The following is a 23,136-nucleotide window of genomic DNA, read 5'->3' on the forward strand; positions in this document are numbered from 1 at the left end:
AGGGTGTCTGAAAAGACCAGTTCTTCAACTGATCCATCTTTAGGGTTGTTGGAGAGGAGATCAGGGAGAGGTTCACCCTGTGAATTATGCTTTTCTACTCTTCCCAGATGATCCACTTTCACACACCGGGTCCTTGATGTTGTCCCATTGCACTATCCACTGCTTCCCCCCTCCATGGTGGTAGCCACTGTTGTCTTTGACAGTGCAAGAGGATTTTAAACTCCACCAGAACTGGCAGAGCCAGAGCAGTCCCTGACCATGTTAAAAGTATAGAAATTTATAAAAGCATTGCTTTATACTTTCAAGATGGATACCACATCTAATATGGCCAGTCGGGCATTGACAAAGCCGATAGTGCTTCTCACTCAACATTTCCAAACAAGAGGTTGCCAATGCTAGTTACATCTGGCATAGAGCCAGCAGCCTTCCCATCGTGAGGTGATCCAAAAAATACTAAATTAAAAGTACACATGTATACACATACATGAAAGGTTTTTTTTCCATCTCTTACCATCCATTGGCTTATTCCCGTCATTCACATTTTGTTTCCTCCCACCACAGCATACTGCTTGGGACCATGGGTTAGATCACTTCAGCCGTCATCTCTCCTGCACAAGTGGCTGAGGAGCATTATCCATGCTTCAATTGCTCACATGTGCCTAAAAGGAAATGCACTTCCTTCTCAGGGCTTGGGGGGTCCATATATTGCTTTGGATGTGCTTTTTTCCTTTTAATTTTTTATTCTTGTATCTTTTTCAGACTTCCTTGTGTGTTTAAACAATGGCCAGTTTATAATAATTCAAAGCCAGTAGTATATTTTCTTTATGCCAATAAGAATAACATTTTCCTATATTGTGCATTAAGACTAAAAAAATTTATTTATCTTTTCTATTTAACCTGCCTTCTAGGAATTACCCATACTATTTCATGAAAATAATTTGCAACAGTTATTTTTTTTAATTTTTTTATTGTAAGTATATGATTGGCACAGTTAGGTGGCTGTAGGTTGTTTTTTCTTATGTTATTTTTGGGCATATGCATGGAATAAAAATTAACCATTACACCAGCTGTCCATACTTACTGACTTTGCCAGCCGTTGTTGTATTGAATCTCAAGTCAGATCAGTGGTGTGTGTGATACACTCATTTACAGGGATTAGCTCATGAGGTTGTGTTGTGTTGATGCTACTGTTATCTCTGTGTTGGCGAGTGAATGTTGGTCTGGTCCATGATAGTGCTGTTTATTTGTCAGCACTTTGTCGGCTGTATTGCTTTGGTGCCATGTTTTGTCACAAAGCAGATGGGGTTATATCTAGGGTTTGGTATCTGACCATTCGTAGATGAGATTGAATTGATGGTGTTTGTTTGTGATTCTTAGGTATTAGTGCTTTTGGATTTACAGTGAAAGCCCAAATACAGACCTTTGGAGGTGTTGGTTACTTGTGTTAAGAGGATTGTCTGACATATTGAGTGCAGGGTTGTGTCTCAGTTTGAGTTTCAATGATGGTTGTGTGTAGCTAGAGATAACCTAGCTATTCCTCAAACCCAGAGCTACTTTATACATTTGTATGATATTGGGTGTTGGCCCTTTCTTATCCTATTGGATAAAGGCACAAGGGAGTTCAATATAGCCTTCAGTCACACATGGAAAAAGTTCTTAAGCAGCCACTTGTTTAGACTCAAGGCATTAAAAACACTGGATAAGCATATGTTGTTTTTTCACATATGTAGAAGCCCTTCCGTTTGGCGAAGGCATCGTATTTCAATTGGCTTTTTTTTTTTTTTTTTTTTTAGGGTCGAGCTCGCAAAGAGCTTTGTCCCTAGTGTAATCTCTCTATGGGCTTTTAACCACACCCATCAGTTTGGTTGGTTCGTGGGCTTGCCTTTTAAAATTTGCTTGATTTCATTAGTGAAAAGCACGCACACGTCATGCCTTTTCCGGTGTTTAGTCCTCCTCAAGTGCACCGGCCAACTACTGAAAACATACGAGGCTCGATGTTTTCCATATGGTTTCTGGACTACTTTTTATTTTTATTTTGTAGGCAGCATGATCTCGCTAGGCAGTAATAGGGCTCTTTGCATGTGTCAGCTTTGCGCTTATAGCGGCCGTCAGTTCGCTTATATGAAACGGTTTTACTTTTCAGTTTATGTGCAAGGAAAGTCCGGTTAGGAGTTTAAAATGCTAATAGCTCCAGCTCAAGCAAACGCGAGACCCATTGCATTGTAAAGGCTTGGTCTTTTTGCATCTGCTTTATTCCAAGTTTTCTTTAAAATACAATATCGACAGCTTCTCTCACTCCCTTAAGCCTAGCTAATAGTTAACCACAACTGGACCCCTTACGGTATTAGCAGTAACTTTAATGAGCCTTGCTTTTAGAATGAGCCTTTTAGGCTGGTAATCTTTGGTGGCACCCTTGCATATTCCAGAGTTCAGTAACTAGAAATGGATCAGTAGTATTGTAATTGCTTGGTTTAATCAAATATACTTTATTTGCACTTTACAAATTATTTGATTTGTCCCATCTCAAATAAATGTTAATTTTATATCCTCCTTATCTGTTTACACAGTCTATGTTTCTGTAGCTTCAGATCCATCCAATAGAATATGTAGTTGTTTTGGTAATGATAAACCAGTTCATTCTCTGGCATGGTTTATCCATCATGCTGCTGGAAGCATCTCTTTTTCAGTGCTGAATTATACAGGGAGTGCAGAATTATTAGGCAAGTTGTATTTTTGAGGATTAATTTTATTATTGAACAACAACCATGTTCTCAATGAACCCAAAAAACTCATTAATATCAAAGCTGAATATTTTTGGAAGTAGTTTTTAGTTTGTTTTTAGTTTTAGCTATGTTAGGGGGATATCTGTGTGTGCAGGTGACTATTACTGTGCATAATTATTAGGCAACTTAACAAAAAACAAATATATACCCATTTCAATTATTTATTATTACCAGTGAAACCAATATAACATCTCAACATTCACAAATATACATTTCTGACATTCAAAAAAAAAAAAAAAAAAAATCAGTGACCAATATAGCCACCTTTCTTTGCAAGGACACTCAAAAGCCTGCCATCCATGGATTCTGTCAGTGTTTTGATCTGTTCACCATCAACATTGCGTGCAGCAGCAACCACAGCCTCTCAGACACTGTTCAGAGAGGTGTACTGTTTTCCCTCCTTGTAAATCTCACATTTGATGATGGACCACAGGTTCTCAATGGGGTTCAGATCAGGTGAACAAGGAGGCCATGTCATTAGATTTCCTTCTTTTATACCCTTTCTTGCCAGCCACGCTGTGGAGTACTTGGACGCGTGTGATGGAGCATTGTCCTGCATGAAAATCATGTTTTTCTTGAAGGATGCAGACTTCTTCCTGTACCACTGCTTGAAGAAGGTGTCTACCAGGAACTGGCAGTAGGACTGGGAGTTGAGCTTGACTCCATCCTCAACCCGAAAAGGCCCCACAAGCTCATCTTTGATGATACCAGCCCAAACCAGTACTCCACCTCCACCTTGCTGGCGTCTGAGTCGGACTGGAGCTCTCTGCCCTTTACCAATCCAGCCACGGGCCCATCCATCTGGCCCATCAAGACTCACTCTCATTTCATCAGTCCATAAAACCTTAGAAAATCAGTCTTGAGATATTTCTTGGCCCAGTCTTGACGTTTCAGCTTGTGTGTCTTGTTCAGTGGTGGTCGTCTTTCAGCCTTTCTTACCTTGGCCATGTCTCTGAGTATTGCACACCTTGTGCTTTTGGGCACTCCAGTGATGTTGCAGCTCTGAAATATGGCCAAACTGGTGGCAAGTGGCATCGTGGCAGCTGCACGCTTGACTTTTCTCAGTTCATGGGCAGTTATTTTGCGCCTTGGTTTTTCCACACACTTCTTGCGACCCTGTTGACTATTTTGAATGAAACGCTTGATTGTTCGATGATCACGCTTCAGAAGCTTTGCAATTTTAAGAGTGCTGCATCCCTCTGCAAGATATCTCACTATTTTTGACTTTTCTGAGCCTGTCAAGTCCTTCTTTTGACCCATTTTGCCAAAGGAAAGGAAGTTGCCTAATAATTATGCACACCTGATATAGGGTGTTGATGTCATTAGACCACACCCCTTCTCATTACAGAGATGCACATCACCTAATATGCTTAATTGGTAGTAGGCTTTCGAGCCTATACAGCTTGGAGTAAGACAACATGCATAAAGAGGATGATGTGGTCAAAATACTCATTTGCCTAATAATTCTGCACTCCCTGTACTGCCTTTCAATCATCTTCTTCCTAGTACACTTGCCACCTTTTTAGAAGTCACCTAAAGTTCTTTCCTGGCATGTGTGACACATCTGCAGTCAGCCAGGGCTCGACCATTTTCTTTTGCTAGCCTCCATTTCTCCTACTCCTGGAGATTGGCCCCTTCGATTTTTTGCTTGTTGGCCCTTCCTTCATCACAATACTCTTTAAACCTAAGCAGGATATCCAACTTCCATTAAGCAACTTCTGACAAATTAATGTTCATAGAGGCCTGCGACTTCCCTTACTCTTTCTCTAAGCTGGTCCAACAAAGTCTTTCAGAGGTTGTAGGGCATGCCCAGTGTCTGCAGCCTGTGAAACCATGGAATTACCCTCCTGGTTACTTTTCATTCCTTCAGCATTGGTGGGAGCAGCCTCAAAGTCACTGGAGGGCAAAATTAAATCTTGTTCTTTTTTGTGAGGTCACAGCCCCTCTTGAACTAATTATCTTGTTAGTCATTTGCTGGAGTTCTGCCCCCCCCCCCCCCCCCCCCCCACTGTGGTACGTCAGTACAAGTTTTTGTTGTATTTGCAGAACACTTTGGCTGCTTCCAACCACCAACTTGGTAGAAATCAGTCATTTGCTACACTGAAACCACACACCACACCGTCGACGCCTGTACTCCTGCACAGGTCATGTGCCAGATCCTCCCTCATACTGCACTACAGCCCTAGCATGCCAGGTGCTCCATTGTTTCTGTGCTGTCCCATGGCCCTCACTTGTCTGCCTCCTCATTTTTTTCCCAACACAACTAGTGCTGCACCATAGTCTGTTTCGGTTCCTCCTAACCTATCTGCTTCTATGAAGAGGGGCTTTTAGAATCACTGCAGGCCTCCCACCACCGATGCCTACCTGTTGGGCTCATTGGTTCTGAGAAATAGGGTTTTAAAGGTCGGGGTAGGGTGGAAGGGATTTGGAATTCCAAAGTGGAGCAGGCGTCATTGTTCACCCAACTTATTTTACTTATCCTTACTTGATCGAATGAAACAGTTTAAAAATTGAGCTGCTCAATCTAAATCAATGTTGACTTGACTATGCTGGTTCTCCACTTGTCCTATAATCTTGGCAGCAGTGGTGTAGAACTCTGAGATATTTAAAACGTATTTGCTGTCAATATAAAATGACTATACCTGCTAGTTTGTTTGCTGTTGCTTCATGAATTGTGATGTCCTCCTGAGCAACACAAGGGACAGACTAAATAATTAGTGAGTGTCTCGGGAGAATAGTGTTTATAATGTGTCTTGGAAGTCTGTAAGGTGATTTTTAGGAACTCTTTTAATTTGCAGCAGTGCTTCTAATTATGTCTCAAACCTCTAGGCAATATCCTCATGTGGGTCAGCAAGTGGGTATTACAAAGGTTCCCTGTGACCACAACCTAGCTCTCCAATACTGTGTGTAATAAGAAATATGCATAGTCTCCTCAGATTATCTCCGTTGCACAGAGTGCATGGGAAAGGGTTCTTGCACAGCATGGTGTCTCAGCAGCTCCAGAGTTTAAAGGAATTGCGCTGCTCCAGCATAGGATGCATCTCCTAGGAAGCATGCAAAGTGAAGCTACCTCATTTTCATTAGGTATCCCATCAGCACAGTAATGAGGGGATTGTGCCTGTTCCTCATTTGGGTAGCACACAAGCACTGTGATCACAAAGAACATGTCTTAACCTCTCTGTATTCTTCACCAGTGATGCTTTTACAGGTATTGTGGACTAATCTGCATCTGGTAAATTGCTTATTTATTTTTTTGTAGCTGTATCAGCTGGAGCAGTTACCACAAGAACCTTTTAGCTAGCAGTGACTATGAAGGCACAGTCATCCTTTGGGACGGGTTCACTGGGCAGAGATCAAAGGTGTATCAGGTGAAGTACAAGCAGATACTTCTGTCATTCCTCTCTATCATTCTTCTCTTTGGTCTTCTTCTTTCTCCTTGCTGTTCTTTGTTCACCTTTTTCGGTCTTGTTTTTTTGTTTTTACTCTAACCCTGCCTCTCTGCTCATCACTCTGAAGCATGCTGTGATGACATGTTAAACTTTACAAATACACATCCTTCTTGTTTGCCCCTTTCCCAGTACTGTCCTCCTTATTTCATACTTTGCCTTTTCGCCTTCTGAAATATATATATTGTTTGTAGCACCTGCTGCAGATACCTATGCTTTGCCTTCTCCTTCCATTTGGTGTTGGGCTCAGACCTTTGCAACTTGTTTTTCTTCAAAGAAGTATTTCTAGTGACAAAGTATAGGGACATCTCCCTTAGTTGGCAATGGGCATGGGCATCGTCTCCCTTGTAAAACATTTTCTTTCTGCCATCGGCTTCGGGCGCATACCGATCGGTCTCCATGTTTGGTGCCAAATAGAGCTTTACCACGAGGCCTACCCAATTGCTCGAGTCCCATGCCGACGGAAAAACTCACTACGACAGATCTTCGATCCCAGTTTTCATCTCTACTCGACATACACTAAAGACAGAGCTCCTCTTAATGCCTCACTACCACGGCTTTGGCTCTCTCCTGGGGTGCTCTGGTCCTCGTCTCGACAACACCATCAATGAGAATGCAAGATCAGTGATGGAAAGGATGCCCTCCCAATACTGCACCCAGTGCCATTCCAAGTTCCCCTGGACCGACCATCATCAAGTCTGCAATCTTTGTTTCTCCCCTGAGCACATCAACACCATGTGCCAGGCCTGCCTCATCTTCCGGACGAAGAATATTCTTCAGTACTGACGCGGGCCATGTGGGCCCTCTGTAGAATGCCGAGACAAGAGTCCAACAACATCCCTGACATTTAAGGGAGCACGGCATTGAAGTGGAGGAAGAAACCGGCCCCTCAGAGGTCAACTGATCCAGTCCAGCATGTTGGCAGGCTCCCCCAATTCTGACTGAGATCAAAAGCAGCATCCTGATGCTTCGCAACCACAGAATACTTTGACCATGAGTATGATCAGTACCCACACACAGCCCATGCAGTGGCCACGCGTATAGGCAGAACATCACCTCAGAGAGGGTTTAGCAATGAGCCCAGACTCTAAGCAGCCTGCTGGGCCACCACAGACTTTGTGTCCTGGTTGGCACCCACCAAACTCAAGAGTAGATAGCACTCCCTTCTTCGACCACAAATATCCTACACAAACTTTGAGCATCTTTGAAGCCAGCAGAGGCCTCAACACTTGCACCAAAGCCTACACCGGCACGGAAGCCAACTTTAGGGCCGAAATGCACAGTGGCACAAATACCAACCTCCTCGTCGAAGACTCCCTTGACACCGAAGATGCAGTTGGCTTTGAAAATACTGTCAACAGCCAGGACTGAGGAAGGATTCAGAGCAACCTATCCAATGTCTGCAGAGGAGTTCGATGCTTGACAGAAGTGTCTCTTTGTATACCCTTAGACAGGCAAGGACTCCACAAAGCCACCTCTGAAGCCACTGGAGACTCTACCAAGAAAGAGAAAATTGACTTCTGACTTTTAATGCCTCCTCCACACCAAAGCATAAGAGACCACAAGGAAGAGGGGTTTTGCCCCCTCTCTGCTCAACCTCCTCCTTTACCACCATTTCCTCCATTACTACCACCTCATGGTCGACCTCATTCAAACTCACCAAGAGGGGATCACCTTACTCATCTAAGGGGCAGGACAGCCCCCTCCACCCTGCCAATCCCTGTGAGACACCCTGTGACCTTGAGCCTAGGGCTAAACCCTTGGGATGAATATAATGTTGATTTCACAGTTAATACAAACCTGGATCTGTATTCAGCCAAGTCTTTCCCCAGTTGACACTGCAACATACAACAAAGTCATACATAAGGCAGTCACATATCACAAAGGTGATTTGCTTGTTGTCAAGGAAGACATTGACTACCTTTTAGAAAAATTATCAAAGACGCAACCCACACTTAAGTACCTTCTAAATCCTGAGGGTATGTTCAATGCCACCTGTTAAGGCAAGGGTGATAATACCCAGGGACAATGCGTAGATCAGGTGAAATGCCAGAAGAAAGAAAATATTAAAAACAAGCAGCAACGAGGGGAGTAAGACGAGGCAAGCAATGATGGACACAGGGGGCAAGCAGCGATGAGGAATGGGGTGGGGGATGGGCCAAGCAGCGAAGCAGGAGCAGGTTAGGGGACGGGCAAGCAACACCGGGCCATTAACAGAAAAAATCCACTCATTCTGAAGTCGGAGAAAGAAATGTAAATAGGCACCCTTGGAAAACAGTGTCTGTTATTTGATCTCGGTCGTTGAATGCAAAGCAAATGTGAAGAGATAAGAGCAGGATGCACAGGCCTGTTTAAAGAAACGGAGCTTGAAGCAAGTGAAAACACGAGCACTCCTATGAAGTGCTCAAAAACTTAGAAAAAAGTAGTTCCTGAAACAGTTTCTAAAATAGGAGCAGTGGATGGATAGTAATAATTGATCCATGCTCTTGGGGAGGGCTAAACACAGGAAGAGGCATGATGCACGCATGCCCTGGACAAATGGGGAGAAAGCATATGGTAGCAACACTGGAGCCAGCAAATGGGAAGCCTATGCGTGGGCTGAAGCCCACATATTGAATACAACATGTCTTTTCGAGACAGCGCATGCGCTGTCTAGCAGAGACCTAAAAAAGTGCTGCTGTTCCAAAGAAACAGATTTCCAAAATGTAAACAAAAAAAAGGTATGTGGGTCAGGAAGCAATGAATGGGACTGACTTGGATATCACAGCGGGACAAACCGCACCCTAAAGAGAGCACTGGCGTACGTCCCACTGTGCGATGTTAGCAAATACCATGAAACAACCACATGTGGCATGGGGGAATCCTTTATATACACATTTGGTGAACTACATGCTCCTTCACTTTGCAAGCAATTGAACACACTGGGATAGATGGTCACTCCCAGGAATACCAAAGCTTTCAATAGGCCCCTCCAAATATAATACGGACCAGAGACCCTATTTCAGAGTACCTTGTCTGTCTGTACTTATTTTGGTGTTTTCCTATCTCCAGGATGTCCCCTTTCAACCATTTTGCAGCACTTGATCTGCCACTCCCAGTGGGCATTGCATTCTTTCTGAATAGTCAATGGGAGATAACACACTCTTTGTGATGTAGTCTGTAGTTTTTATGTTCAGAATGGACAAAGAGGGGTGTTTTTCATTTTGGCTGTTCATTTCTTTTGTGGAAGTTAAATGGTCCCTAAGCTTACATCAGATTAAAAAAGACGCCTGGAACAAGGCTGCCTATTTTTAGTATAGCTTCTTGGTCTGTTTGAATTGTTAATTGAGTGAGTTTTCTTTGTTTACAAAGAACTCATTCTCTTCAAAGACTGAAAGTTCACCCACTGACTGACCTGAGTTTTGTTGGTCTATTGAGAGTCCTCTTCTTGGAATCCCAAAATGTATTTTCAGCCCGAATTTAGCACCAAGCAGGACAATGAGAAATAAAACAACCATTGAAGATCTTCAACTCTAGCATCTTCGGAGTTGACTCCTGAAGATGCAGTAGCATATCCGAAGATGTTGCCTTTGTGTCTTATGAGACCAGCTCTGAATGTCTCAGCTGGTCGTTTGAGGTTCTTGACAGTACAAATGTTCACCATGTTTAACTGTCTTGTGAACAGTACCCCTGCCCCATGGCACCCCCCTCAAATATTTCTACACCTCATTGTATTGTATTGTATTGTATTGTATTGTAGGATTTTTGTAAAGTGCGTTTTGGCAAAAAAGCATCGAAGCGCTAGTCTTCGTAAGATAAATAGAGACTGGGACCAACCACAAGAAATCCCTAACTACTGGGTAAAGAGCCATGTTTTTAGTTTTTTTCTGAAAGTCATGTATGTCTCCGTCTGTCTAATCAGAGAGGGCAGGGAGTTCCATAGTCTTGCTGCCTCCACCGTGAAGGCTCTATCCCCCCCACCTAACCTATGGCAGTGGGGTACCACAATCAAATGTCTGAGTGAGGATCTAAGGGTCCTGGATGGTTGATAGTGCTGTAAGGCAGAGCTCAAGTAGTCTCATCCTTTGGCATGAAGTGCCTTATAGGTTAAGCAAAGGGATTTGAACTTAATCCTTTTGTCAATGGGCAACCAGTGAATCTGTCTAAGGCTGCTACTAGCTGAAGAGGATCGGGGTAAATTAAGGATCAAGCGGGCCGCCCCATTTTGGATAAGTTGGAGTTTATGGAGGGTGGATTTACTGATATTTAACGGTAAGGCGTTGCAGTAGTCTAGTCTGGATATAATTAGTGCCAGAACTACAGGCACTTTAAAATCATCATCCAAAAATTCTTCTGAGAGTTTTTAAGGCCTAATAGCAAACTTTAGTCGTCTTGTTGACCTGTTGCTCAAAGGAAAGGGAGCTGTCAAATATCATACCCAGATTTCTGGCTGAGGTGCTCGGGACTGGGCATCCCATGCAGGACTCCGGCCACCATCTGGCGTTCCAGAGATTATTGTCAGACCGAAACAAATAATTTCCGTCTTGTCACCGTTTAGTTTAAGCCAATTACAGGACATCCAGCTGTTAATAGCAGTCAAAAAAAGCTGGAATCTTTCCCTCGTTTCCTCCCAGTTGTGGGAGACTGGGATAATCAGCTGCGTATCATCAACATAAGACACAATATGGAATCCAAAAGATCGTACCAAGCTGGCCAAAGGTGCAACATATAAATTGAAAAGGGATGGGCTGAGGGAAGAACCCTAAGGGACTCCGCAGGACTGTTGGAAAGGTGTAGCTCTATGGTCACCGCAAGACACCGTAATGGATCTATTGGTCAAAAAGGACCTGAGAATACGGAGTGCCTTGTCTCTTACCTCTGCCTGACAGAGACGTTGAATGAGAAGTTGCGGTGATATAGTGTCAAAGGCGGCAGACAGGTCCAACAGGACCAGAATGGTGCCTTCCCCCTTATCTACTCTTCTACGGATCATATCTGCCAAAGATATAAGCGCTGTTTCTGTACTATGGGTACGACGGAATCCATGTTGAGAAGGATCCAACCTTCCATTGGCTTGTAGAAAATCCGCCAATTCCGTATTAAGATGTCTTTCTAAAATCTTGGCTAAGGTAGGTAAAAGGGAGATTGGGCGTAAATTGGACAAGTCTGAAGCATCCTTGCCTGGTTTCTTAATTAATGGAATGACAATCGATTCTTTCCAGGTCTCAGGAAAACAACCTTCCTGTAAAGAACAGGTTCCAAGGCAGTGGAAATAAGATTTGGGACTAACTTAAGAATGCGCGGAGGGCAAGGGTCATTAGGAGAGCCAGATTTAACCACCGCAAATAAAGATTTTTTTAGAAGTTGGAGGCTGGAAACTTTTTAACTGGTTTCCAATGTCAGGTTGTGAAGAACACATCAGTATGAAGTTATGCCATTTGCTTCAGCGCACCTACTTCGGTGTGGTGGCTTCCTTTGTCAGGTCAATCCTTCTAGAGGTGTTGTTTATTTGGTCCTAGGAACTGACTGGTATATTTGGCAATGTTCATTTGGAAACGTGTGTGGCATTACTGTCAAAACACAGCAATTCGACACCATTATGAAGTCTAACCAGCCTCTTCCCTACAGCCTACTGTGTTGTAACCCCTTTTAATTATCTGTTGCCTACTGTAAATGGAAACCTTTATTGATCACCAAATGACATTGACCTCTAGCAACAGCTCTTATGTCATAATTATCTTTATCTCTCAGAACATTCCTGCAGGAGAGAAGTTGTGCTCTGACTAAAATAAGCCCAGAAAGCAAAATAAAGGATTCTACACTGGTGAAGGCAAATAGGCATAATGGATTGTCGATCTCAAGCAACACTTTAATAAATGTTGGCAACCTGGGCACCTGATTGGACCACAACATCCAATAAAGTTTCCTTATATCTTCCAATACAAAGAGATCCAGTGAGTGCCTAGGGTTTAACTTTGTCCTCAGAGACCGAAACTCTTTGGTAATACCAGTTTACTGACAGTCCTTTCGTACCCTGCAACAGATTATTCAACTGTAGGAAATAAATTACTAAAACGCTGGCCTTGCCTTTGTGATATGGACTGACTACTGCTCACTTGGTACTTTGGTGGTTCAGGCTAGGATGCTGCTCTCCAGAAGATATACCTGCACCAGGCTAACATGCTGCTCTCCAGAAGAGATGCCTGCTCGTTGTGTTAGGCCAGCAGCCTTAGAAAGGCATGTGTGTATTGAGGTGATTTGTAACGCAGTAAAAGCTACTATGCTCTTTGCGTTCTCTAAAGAATACCTGTTTGTCTAAAGCTCTAGAATAGATATTCAGTCTGACCGTAACTCGTAGATCAATAGTTTTGGCTGAATTGGTTGCCTGTAACTCTCAGAGTCTTAATTGGTGATAATATTCCAAAGTGGGCGATTATGTGCTGCCACCTCTCTCCTACATTAAGATCAGAGAGTTCATACCATCGGTGCCCAGCAATTTTGAAGAATTTCCCTGGAGCTATTATTCCTCCATTCCCTTCCCCCTGCAACTAAAGATATATTGCGTGTAAGAAAGACGGAAAGCGCTAATTGATAGACAGAATACCGGAATTACTGCACTGAACAACATTTTGAACTTGTTTAACCTATTCACCATTTTGACACTTTGCCTCTGGCCAGTCTCCAAGTAGCCTTCATTCTTCTGATGATGTTGTCTCTAGTACTACTTTTGCACCAAATGTTCCTTTTCTGAAAGGTATTGGTGCTCAGGCTAATTTTATTGGGCTGGAGCCAAAATGGAGATGCGTTTATCTGTTTACATTTTTTTTTACTTTACATATTACCCTGTTTTATGTGACCCCCGTTTATATCTTGTACATTATTGATGGAGTTGTCCAGCCTTAAAGTAAGGAAGCCCATTTTAACGTGTTAAATTTTTTTTAAAAGGAGCACGAGAAAAGGTGTTGGAGTGTCGATTTCAACTTGATGGACCCCAAACTTCTGGCTTCCGGGTCTGACGATGCCAAAGGTACGTCTATAGTGCTTTGTTTTATTTCCTGCAATAAAGACAATTAAGCTAAGGTCAATGCTTAAACTTTTAAAATAACAAGTTCGAGCAGACAACTTAAAATTATAGAACTCAAGCAAAAATAACAGCGCTATTTTCCTCAGTAGAACACTATAAAAGAAAGTCCCCTTTCTATGCACTTTCACCTGCTCCCTTAGTGTTCATCAGTTCACAGATGACCAGGCACGCTGTAGATGGCTCACATCTACTGCTGCTGAGTGTAGCTCTACCTTTTTAGGTATCACCTGTCGCTTGTGAGACATTTTGTTTACATACAGGGGCCTTGGGACATATGTAAAAAAAAAAAAATATAGGGATTGCGATTTCTTAAATGGCGATTCTTACCTAAACGTAATTCCTAATGCACGTTTTCGTTCAAGTCTGAAATAGCGATTCCTAATTGGTCGCAAATCAACCTCCCTCATGAATATTAATGAGGTAGGTCGCAGTTTGCGGCCCATTAGGAATTGCAACCATTACAGGGAGGTTGGCCTGCTGGGAACAAGAGACCACCAGGCCTCTGATTCCTTTTAAATAAAGCATTTTTTTTGTTTTGTTTTTTAAATACAACCGCTTTTTCTGAAGGGAAATCGGTATGCTTTTCAAAAAATAAAATTAAACATCTATGTTTGATTTTTTTTTTAAGGCAAAAAATATTTGTTTCAACATTCACAAAGTGGAACAGGTTCCAGTGAAACCCTTCCCAATTGCAAATGGGTACCTCCAACGTTGAGGTGTTGGTAAAAAATTAAAGTTTTGGGACTGTAATTTGATCGCAAAAAATTATACATTGCATTGCAATTCAGTATTTGGAATAGACACTCTAATAGACACTCTAAACAAGCCTCTTCCAAATACCGAATTGCTGAACACAAATTACAATTTGATATCACGTTACTGAATCGCAGTTTGTGCTTTTTACACATGCGAAATATTTTTTGTGATTGGAAACGTCCCTATTTTCGACATCAGAAATGTTTTTGTACATATGTTCCTTATAGCCTGCTCATTGCTTACTATTCATTGCCTTTATTGTCAATCTTATTTGATGACTCCTGTTAGATCAGCGCACTATGGTTTCAGCTTTGGCTTAATTTTCTGTTTCTGTGTTTCCCCCGATCCTGGAGCACGGACCAAGTACTGCTTCCTTTCTATGGGAGTGTGCTTCTACTTTCTGTTGCAGCATATTATTTTTCTTCTACTTGCAGCACTTTGTAAGAGTATATGTGTTTTGCTCCTGGTTTTGCTTTTGCTTTGCACTGTTACTTTTGCTGGTTGTTTCCCATGTTAGTTCCCTTGTACTTTTCATCCTCTTTCCTCTTTGATCTCAAAATACATTAATGGCTTTGTTCTATAGCTGTTAAGGAGTCACAAATTTAGTGTGTAAAAAAGTACTATTTTGGTACGTGTTTCATGATTTGTAGAATGTCTTTGGTATGTTAAATGTTTTATGCAAAAAAAATTGTTTTTTAAATTGGTTTATGTATGCACAATTACTGGTTGAGTATAACATTCTAGTGTTAAAATACAATATATTATTAAAGTGCTTTTTTTTGCTTCTTTGGCTGCATCTACTGTGTTTTCTCCCATAGCTTAATGTTTCAGTTGTAATGAAGATTACCATACTATACAATCAGGCCATATCATAATAAACTTTGACAGGCCACGGCATATTATACAATGACAAGCCATACCATACCATACCATACTTTAAATTGACAGGCCATACTATTAAATCACAGGCCATAAAAAGACATACTATACAATGATGGGCATATCATGCCACACAAACTGTTCAACTACAGACCATAACATACCACATCATATACATAGATATCACATACATATACCATACATACCTCACCATGCCACACTATAAAATGACGGACCAAACCTCACCATCCTGTACTTTGACAGTTCATGCCATACCATATTGTACAGTAACAGGCCATACCACACTATGCAAAGATAGATCATACCATACAATTAAAAGCAGTACCATGCTATAAAATGACAGGTCATATCATGCCATACTATACTATACATGACAGACCGGACCATTCCATTACAGCCCATACTATACAGTGACAGGCAATACCATACTATACAATGACAGGCCGTACCTTCCTATACAACACAATGAGAGGCCATACTGTACAATACTATACCAGACTTTGCAATGTTGGGCCAGAACATACCATACTATACAATGACGGGCCATACCATACTGTACAATGCCAGGTCCTACAGTAACATGCTATACAATGACAGTTCATACCATACATACAATGACAGGTCATACCACACTAGTCCATACTACACAGTGGCAGGCTATACCATATTATATGACAAACCAGACTATACTCCACAAAACTGACCATGCTATACTGTACAATAATAGGCCATGCCATACTATACTATGCTATGCACTGACAAACCATAACATAGCTTCCTATACAATGAAATGCCATACCACACCAATACAATGAAATGCATACAATGGTAAGCCATTACATACCATAACATACAATGATATACCACACTATACTGCTCTGTGCATTGACAGGCCATACCATACTACAGAAAATGACATACCTTACTATCCAATGACCGGCCATTCCATGCCTTCCAATAGCATACTATATGATACAATGACTACAATGACGGTCAAACCATCCCATACTACCCAGTGACATTTGATACCATACCATGTCAAACTATAGTACACAATGAGAGACCATACCATAAAATGGCAGGCCATTCCATGCCTTCCAATAGCATACTATATGATACAATGACTACAATGACGGTCAAACCATCCCATACTACCCAGTGTCATTTGATACCATACCATGCCAAACTATAGTACACAATGAGAGACCATACCATAAAATGGCAGGCCATTGCACACCATGACAGCCCAAAAAATACCATACCATCCTAGATATACAATGACAGCCATACCATAACATAGTGTGACAAGCCTTACCATTCTGTATTATACATTGACATGCATACCATAGTACACAATAAGAGGTCACACCATACCATACAATAACAGGCCATTATGTACTGTACCATACGATGACAAGCCATACCATATTATACAATGACATAACTTGCCATATGATACTATACAATGACAGGCCATACCATACCATACAATACAATACAGTGACCGACAATACCATAACATACAATACAATGACAGGCAATACCATACAATGACAGACCATACCATGGTACATAATGAGAGGTCATATTATTCTATAAAATTATCCGTACCAATCCATACTTTACAAGGACAGATCATCCCTTACCATATTATGTAGTGATAGACCATCCCTTACCATATTATGCAATGACAGGCCGTACTACATCATAATGTCGAATACAAAACAGTACCATACAACAACAACCCATATTGTGGCATACCATACTATTCAATGACAGGCCATACCACTCCATTACATACTGTACTATACAATGACAATGGTAATACTATGCCATACAATAACAAGTCATCATGTTGCATAGTAGGCAATGGCAGGCCACACCATACTATACAATGATGAGCTGTAACATACCCTACCATACTATACGATGACAGGACATTCCATACTATACAATCACATGGCATATCATACTATACAGTGACACCCCATACCATTCCATAACATACAATGATAGGCTATACCATAGTATACAATGAGGGGCCACACCAAACCATACCATGCTATGCAGTGATGGGCCATAATATACCCTTCATACTATATGATGACAGGCCATATCATACTATACAATGACATGGCATACCATACTGTGCACCGACATGCCATACTATACCATGCTATATGATACAAATATAGGTCATATCATACCATACTGTAGAATGACCGATCATATTGTACAATGGCAGACTATTGCATTGTATACAATGAGAGGCCATATCATACCATGCGAAACAATGACATATAATACCATACTATAGAATGACAGGCCATTCCTTTCCATAATATACAAAGATAGGCCATACCACACCGTACAGTTCCATACTGTGTACTGATTGGCCATACCACACTATACATTGACAGGCCATACCACACAGTACTGTACAACTATAGGCCGTACTACATTATACATTGACAGGCCATACCATACCATACTATACAATGACAGGCCATGCCATGCCATACAATAAAAGTTCATACTATACTAAACAATGTCAAAGCATATGGAACCATACCATACAGTACAAGGACAGGTCATGCCACACTATCCAATGACCGATCATACCATATTACACAGTGACTGGCCATAGCATACTATACAGTGACGGGCCATACTACACCATCCCATACCATACAATGACAGACCATACTATACCAGACTATGCAGTGACTGGCCATGCCATATTGTACAATGACAGGTCATATTGCACAATGACAGGAAATGCCATACTATACTGCGCATTAACAGACCATACCATGCTATTCAGTGACAGGCCACTCCAAAGCATATTATATTACACAGTGACAGGCCTTACCATACCATACCATACTATGTAATGGCAGGCCGTCCCCTATCATATTAAGCAATGACAGGCCATGCCATACCTTGTAATAATAGGCCATACAATACCATACCATTCCATACTATACAGTGACAGACCGTACTATACAGTGACAGACCGGATCATACCATGACAGGCCATACCATCCCACAATATGCAATGAGAGATCATATAGTATAGAATGACAGGTTTTACTGTTCCATACTATAGAATAACTTATTTTACCATACTATACAAAGACATATCATACTAAATAGTGAACGTCCATACCATACACGTTCATACTATACTACCCAATGTCAGGCTATAACATAGCATACCATACTGTACAATGACAGATCATACCATAATATACAGCGGAAGGTCACACCATACTACACAATGACCAGCCATACCATAATAACCTACCGAATTGCAGGCTTTACCATATTATACAATAACAACCCATAACATAGAATAACATGCTATAGGGCAGGCCATACCATACTAAACAATGACATGACCTACGTACCATATCATACTATACATTAACATATCCTATACAGTGTCCGGAAATACCACACCACACATTTTAGCTATGTTTCATGATTTATGGGATTAGTGTTTTATGTATAAAACCGTATATTTTAAAGTGGTTTAGGTTTGCACATTTGTGGACTGGATGATACTACATTCTAGTGTGAAAATAGCATATTGCAAAAAAAACTTTTTGCCACTCCAACTGCGCTCTCTCCCGTTGGTTAATATGTACATTGTAACATAGATTTTCAAATCATACTATACATTGGATGACCATACCATACTATATAATGACAGGCCATATCATACTATGTAATTACAGGCTGTATCATACTGTACAATGACAGTTCACACCATACCATACTCTACAGTGACAGGCCTTGGCATACCATACAATGAACAGTCACGCCATTCCATACGATACAGAGACCAGACATACCATACTACAGTACACATTGACAGGCCATTTTATAGCAATCTGATAGACACATCTAGTTGCAGAAGAACTTACCATAGAATTTCCCTCAGGCGTCAGTCTGGATCCAGAGATTTTTCTCAAGCAGTACACCTGCACGCTGTTAAGTGGCGTCAATCAGCTCTGCGTTTGTCGTCGGCGCCATCCGCACCAGACACGACGTTCCGGGTTCTATATAGGTGCCACTTTGGCACGCTGACGTCCGTCTTTTTTTTCTGCACCAGTCAGCGATGATCTGAAGGGAGTTACCCCATAGTAAGTTTTTGACTGGCCTTTTTCAACTTTGTTTTTTTGTTTGTTTTTTAAGTTGTACAGCTCCTGGTGTGTTGAGGATTTCATCTAAAAATACTGGGTTCAAGCCTCATGGATCCTGCCATCGACCACTCTTGGAGATGGATCTGCACCTCTTGTGCCTTTGGTGTTTGGAGCGTGACCACGACCTGAAGTCCTACTCTGAGTGTCAGGCCATGCCTCCGAAGGCTTTGAGGTAGCGGTCCCTGATGATGATGGTGGCCCGACGCTCTACTCTGCGTAAGTTAAGATTCCTGTTGAGATGAAGGTCCTGGAAGCAGTTGGGGAGTCCTCCTTCGTCATCATCCACTCAAAGTCCTCGGGACGATAGGGTAAGTCAAGAAACATAAGAAGTCGAAGAAAGTGAAACCTTTGACTTCACCCCGTCCATCAGCCGACGAGATGCTGGAGCAAAGTCATTGTAGGCCTCCATTTGTGGAGCCTGCTTCTGGCTGACTTCGCGTCTTCCCCGAGTTTCCTGGAGCCGGAGCGACCCCTGCCCAGCTAAAAGAGTTTTATGAAGCCATGCGCCTCTTTTTTGGGCGGTCTGACACCACTGGAGCGCCTTTGGACCCTGTGGAGTCGGAAGAGGCCTCTTCAGATTTGGAGCCGGCACTTTGGCGCTGACAGACACCTATGGATTCATGCTTGGATCTAGGACGGCGTCAGTCGAACCATCATGACCTTCTCAGATGCCGCTCTCAACGCCGACATCCCCATACTCATTGCGGACTCTGACACAGAGCCACGTGGATGGCGTACAATGCAGACTCTGGTGTCGACGGGAGCCGTGCCTCCTATGTCGGATCCTGAGTCCGTTTCCTATGGGCTAGGATACGGTGAGGAATGGGCGGGGTCATTGGACCCTTTAGAATACCAGCTCCAAGACCCCTTGGACTGGCGTGCAGACTTGGGTGAAGTCATTGGACTAGACATGTCCCCAGATACTGTCATGCTTTCTCTTCCTACCTGGGCTATGGACAGAGGGTGCTTCATACTCTATGGTAGTACTTAGAGCAGCTGAGATCCTGGACTTGTACTGCCTTTGGTGGCAGTCAGGAGTAACCTCCTTACAAAGGTGTTTCAGCCTGGAGCTTCATACTATGAACCCCTTCCCCCTTTCAGTGAATCCCCTACAGATGTCCTACTGGGTACCAGGTACAAACTCAGCACAGGGCCTCCTGTGAACAAGACAATTGCCCACTGCATCACCCTGCTCCGGGTGACCCGAGTTTCCTTACGCAACACCCCACCACTGAGAGCTTGGTTATCCAGTCCTTCACTTCTCAGGATGCATTCCCTTCTGCACCCCTGGAAAGGGAATCCAAGACGCTGGACACACTGGGGAAGAAGATGTTTTGTTCCACCAGCCTGGCATTGTGGTCCATGAACACTGCATGCCCTGTTATTCCCACACCCTGTAGGATACAGTTACACAAGTGCTGTCACAGGTCCCAGGGGAGGCCTGGGCTGTACTTTCCCAAGCAGTTGCTGATGAAAGCGATGCAGCAAAGTTCACGATCCGATGTGGACTGGACACGACTAACTCACTGGGCAGAGAAGTTGCATCAACAGTGGCCCTTAGGCACCACACCTAGTTGAGGATGTCTGGCTGTACGGCAGATGTCCAAGCCAATCTTATGGACATTCCCTTTGATGTCACCTGTCTCGTTGGAGAAAAAGCAGACTCAGTGGTTGGGCGCTTCAAGCATTCTTGTGCTACCACTAGATTCTTTGGCCACGCGGCTGTCCGTCGCCCCCCCTTAGTCTGCATTTCACCCCTTTCCTGGCTACATTAGGGTCGCCATGCCACGCCCATTCCTGTCCGGCCACCGTCCAGTGCATGCTGCTCAGCCTTAACATGGCCTGGGACGTGGGATCCAACGACCTTGTGGATGAAGGAGCCAGTGGTCTGGCATATCTGCCCAAATCTCCCTGTCCCTCAATCTCTTCCTCGGGAAGGAGAAGTTCACAATGCTCAATCTGGCCCAGGTTCTTGCTGCCCAGGACCTAGGAGACTGGATGTTAGTGTTGGGCTTGCAGGACGCCTATTTAAATTTTCTGTCCTGCCTACCCACAAATGTTACTTGCCGTTTATGGTAGGCCCCCAAGCACTTTTAGTTCACTGTGCTCCTCCTGAGCGTCGAGTCCATGGCATTCAGGGTATGATACCGATGTTTCAGCCTCTATCCTGGATTTTGGTGAGAATGACTCTGAGGCTGCTGGGCCTCCTGCATCCGGCTGGTGAATCATGCCAGATGGCAAATGCCGACTCTGCAGTGGAACCCGAAGTTCCAGTGGACTCAGCATCAGGTAAATCTCTCCGACATGGTCCAGATCTTGGAGGGAACTGCACGAGATCTGTAGTGGTGGCTAAAGTAACATGATTGGGTCAGAAGCAGTCCTTCACTTCTCAGGATGCATTCCCTTCTGCACCCCTGGAAAGGGAATCCAAGACGCTGGACACACTGGGGAAGAAGATGTTTTGTTCCACCAGCCTGGCATTGTGGTCCATGAACACTGCATGCCCTGTTATTCCCACACCCTGTAGGATACAGTTACACAAGTGCTGTCACAGGTCCCAGGGGAGGCCTGGGCTGTACTTTCCCAAGCAGTTGCTGATGAAAGCGATGCAGCAAAGTTCACGATCTGATATGGACTGGACACGACTAACTCACTGGGCAGAGAAGTTGCATCAACAGTGGCCCTTAGGCACCACACCTAGTTGAGGATGTCTGGCTCTACGGCAGATGTCCAAGCCAATCTTATGGACATGCCCTTTGATGTCACCTGTCTCGTTAGAGAAAAAGCAGACTCGGTGGTTTGGCGCTTCAAGCATTCTTGTGCTACCACTAGATTCTTTGGCCACGCGGCTGTCCGTCGCCCCCCCCTTAGTCTGCATTTCACCCCTTTCCTGGCTACATAAGGGTCGCCATGCCACGGCCATTCCTGTCCGGCCACCGTCCAGTGCATGCAGCTCAGCCTTAGCATGGCCTGGGACGTGGGATCCAACGACCTTGTGGATGAGGGAGCCAGTGGTCTGGCATATCTGCCCAAATCTCCCTGTCCCTCAATCTCTTCCTCGGGAAGGAGAAGTTCACAATGCTCAATCTGGCCCAGGTTCTCGCTGCCCAGGACCTAGGAGACTGGATGTTAGTGTTGGGCTTGCAGGACGCCTATTTAAATTTTCTGTCCTGCCTACCCACAAATGTTACTTGCCGTTTACGGTAGGCCCCCAAGCACTTTCAGTTCACTGTGCTCCTCCTGAGCGTCGAGTCCATGGCATTCAGGGTATGATACCGATGTTTCAGCCTCTATCCTGGATTTTGGTGAGAATGACTCTGAGGCTGCTGGGCATCCTGCTGGTGAATCATGCCAGATGGCATATGCCGGCTCTGCAGTGGAACCCGAAGTTCCAGTGGACGCAGCATCAGGTAAATCTCTCCGACATGGTCCAGATCTTGGAGGGAACTGCACGAGATCTGTAGTGGTGGCTAAAGTAACATGATTGGGTCAGAAGCAGACCCCTCGCCCTTCCCCAACCAGAGCTGACAGTACTGACAGATGCATCACTTCTGGGCTGGGGCGTCCATCTGGAGAAGCAGAGATCAGAGGCATCTGGTCTCTGGCGGAGCCCGGACTCCACAAAAACCTGTTGGAGCTCCTGGTGATCAGGCTAGCATTGAAAGCATTTTTCCCTCTCTCAAGGGGAAGGTTATGCAGGTGTTCACGGACAACACCACCCTCATGTGGTACTGTAACAAGCAGGGCGGGGTTGGGTCTTGGACCCTTTGTCAGGAGGCTCTGTGCCTCTGGACATGGCTGGAACAACAGGGTATGTCCCTGGTGGTTCAACATCTGGCGGGCTCTCTGAACGCCAAATAAGACGTACTCCGCTGACAATGCTTAGTCAATCATGAATGGAGTCTCTATCCAGAGGTGGCACAAGGTCTCTTTCAGCATTGGGGAGAGCCTTTGTTAGATCTGTTGGCCTCAGCAGAGAA

The 23,136-nt window shown here is 43.6% G+C and overlaps 1 protein-coding gene across 1 annotated transcript in view; it reads left to right on the plus strand.

The window, feature by feature from the left end:
- Window positions 1-23,136, plus strand: part of COP1 (COP1 E3 ubiquitin ligase) — a 693,430-nt gene that overhangs the window by 274,263 nt on the left and 396,031 nt on the right. The window contains exons 13-14 of the mRNA XM_069231565.1: window positions 6,043-6,151; window positions 13,154-13,235. Coding sequence (XP_069087666.1) covers window positions 6,043-6,151; window positions 13,154-13,235 — 191 coding nt within the window. The remainder of the gene's footprint in view (window positions 1-6,042; window positions 6,152-13,153; window positions 13,236-23,136) is intronic.

This window comes from Pleurodeles waltl, chromosome 4_2, assembly GCF_031143425.1.
Source record: "Pleurodeles waltl isolate 20211129_DDA chromosome 4_2, aPleWal1.hap1.20221129, whole genome shotgun sequence".
NCBI lineage: Eukaryota > Metazoa > Chordata > Amphibia > Caudata > Salamandridae > Pleurodeles > Pleurodeles waltl.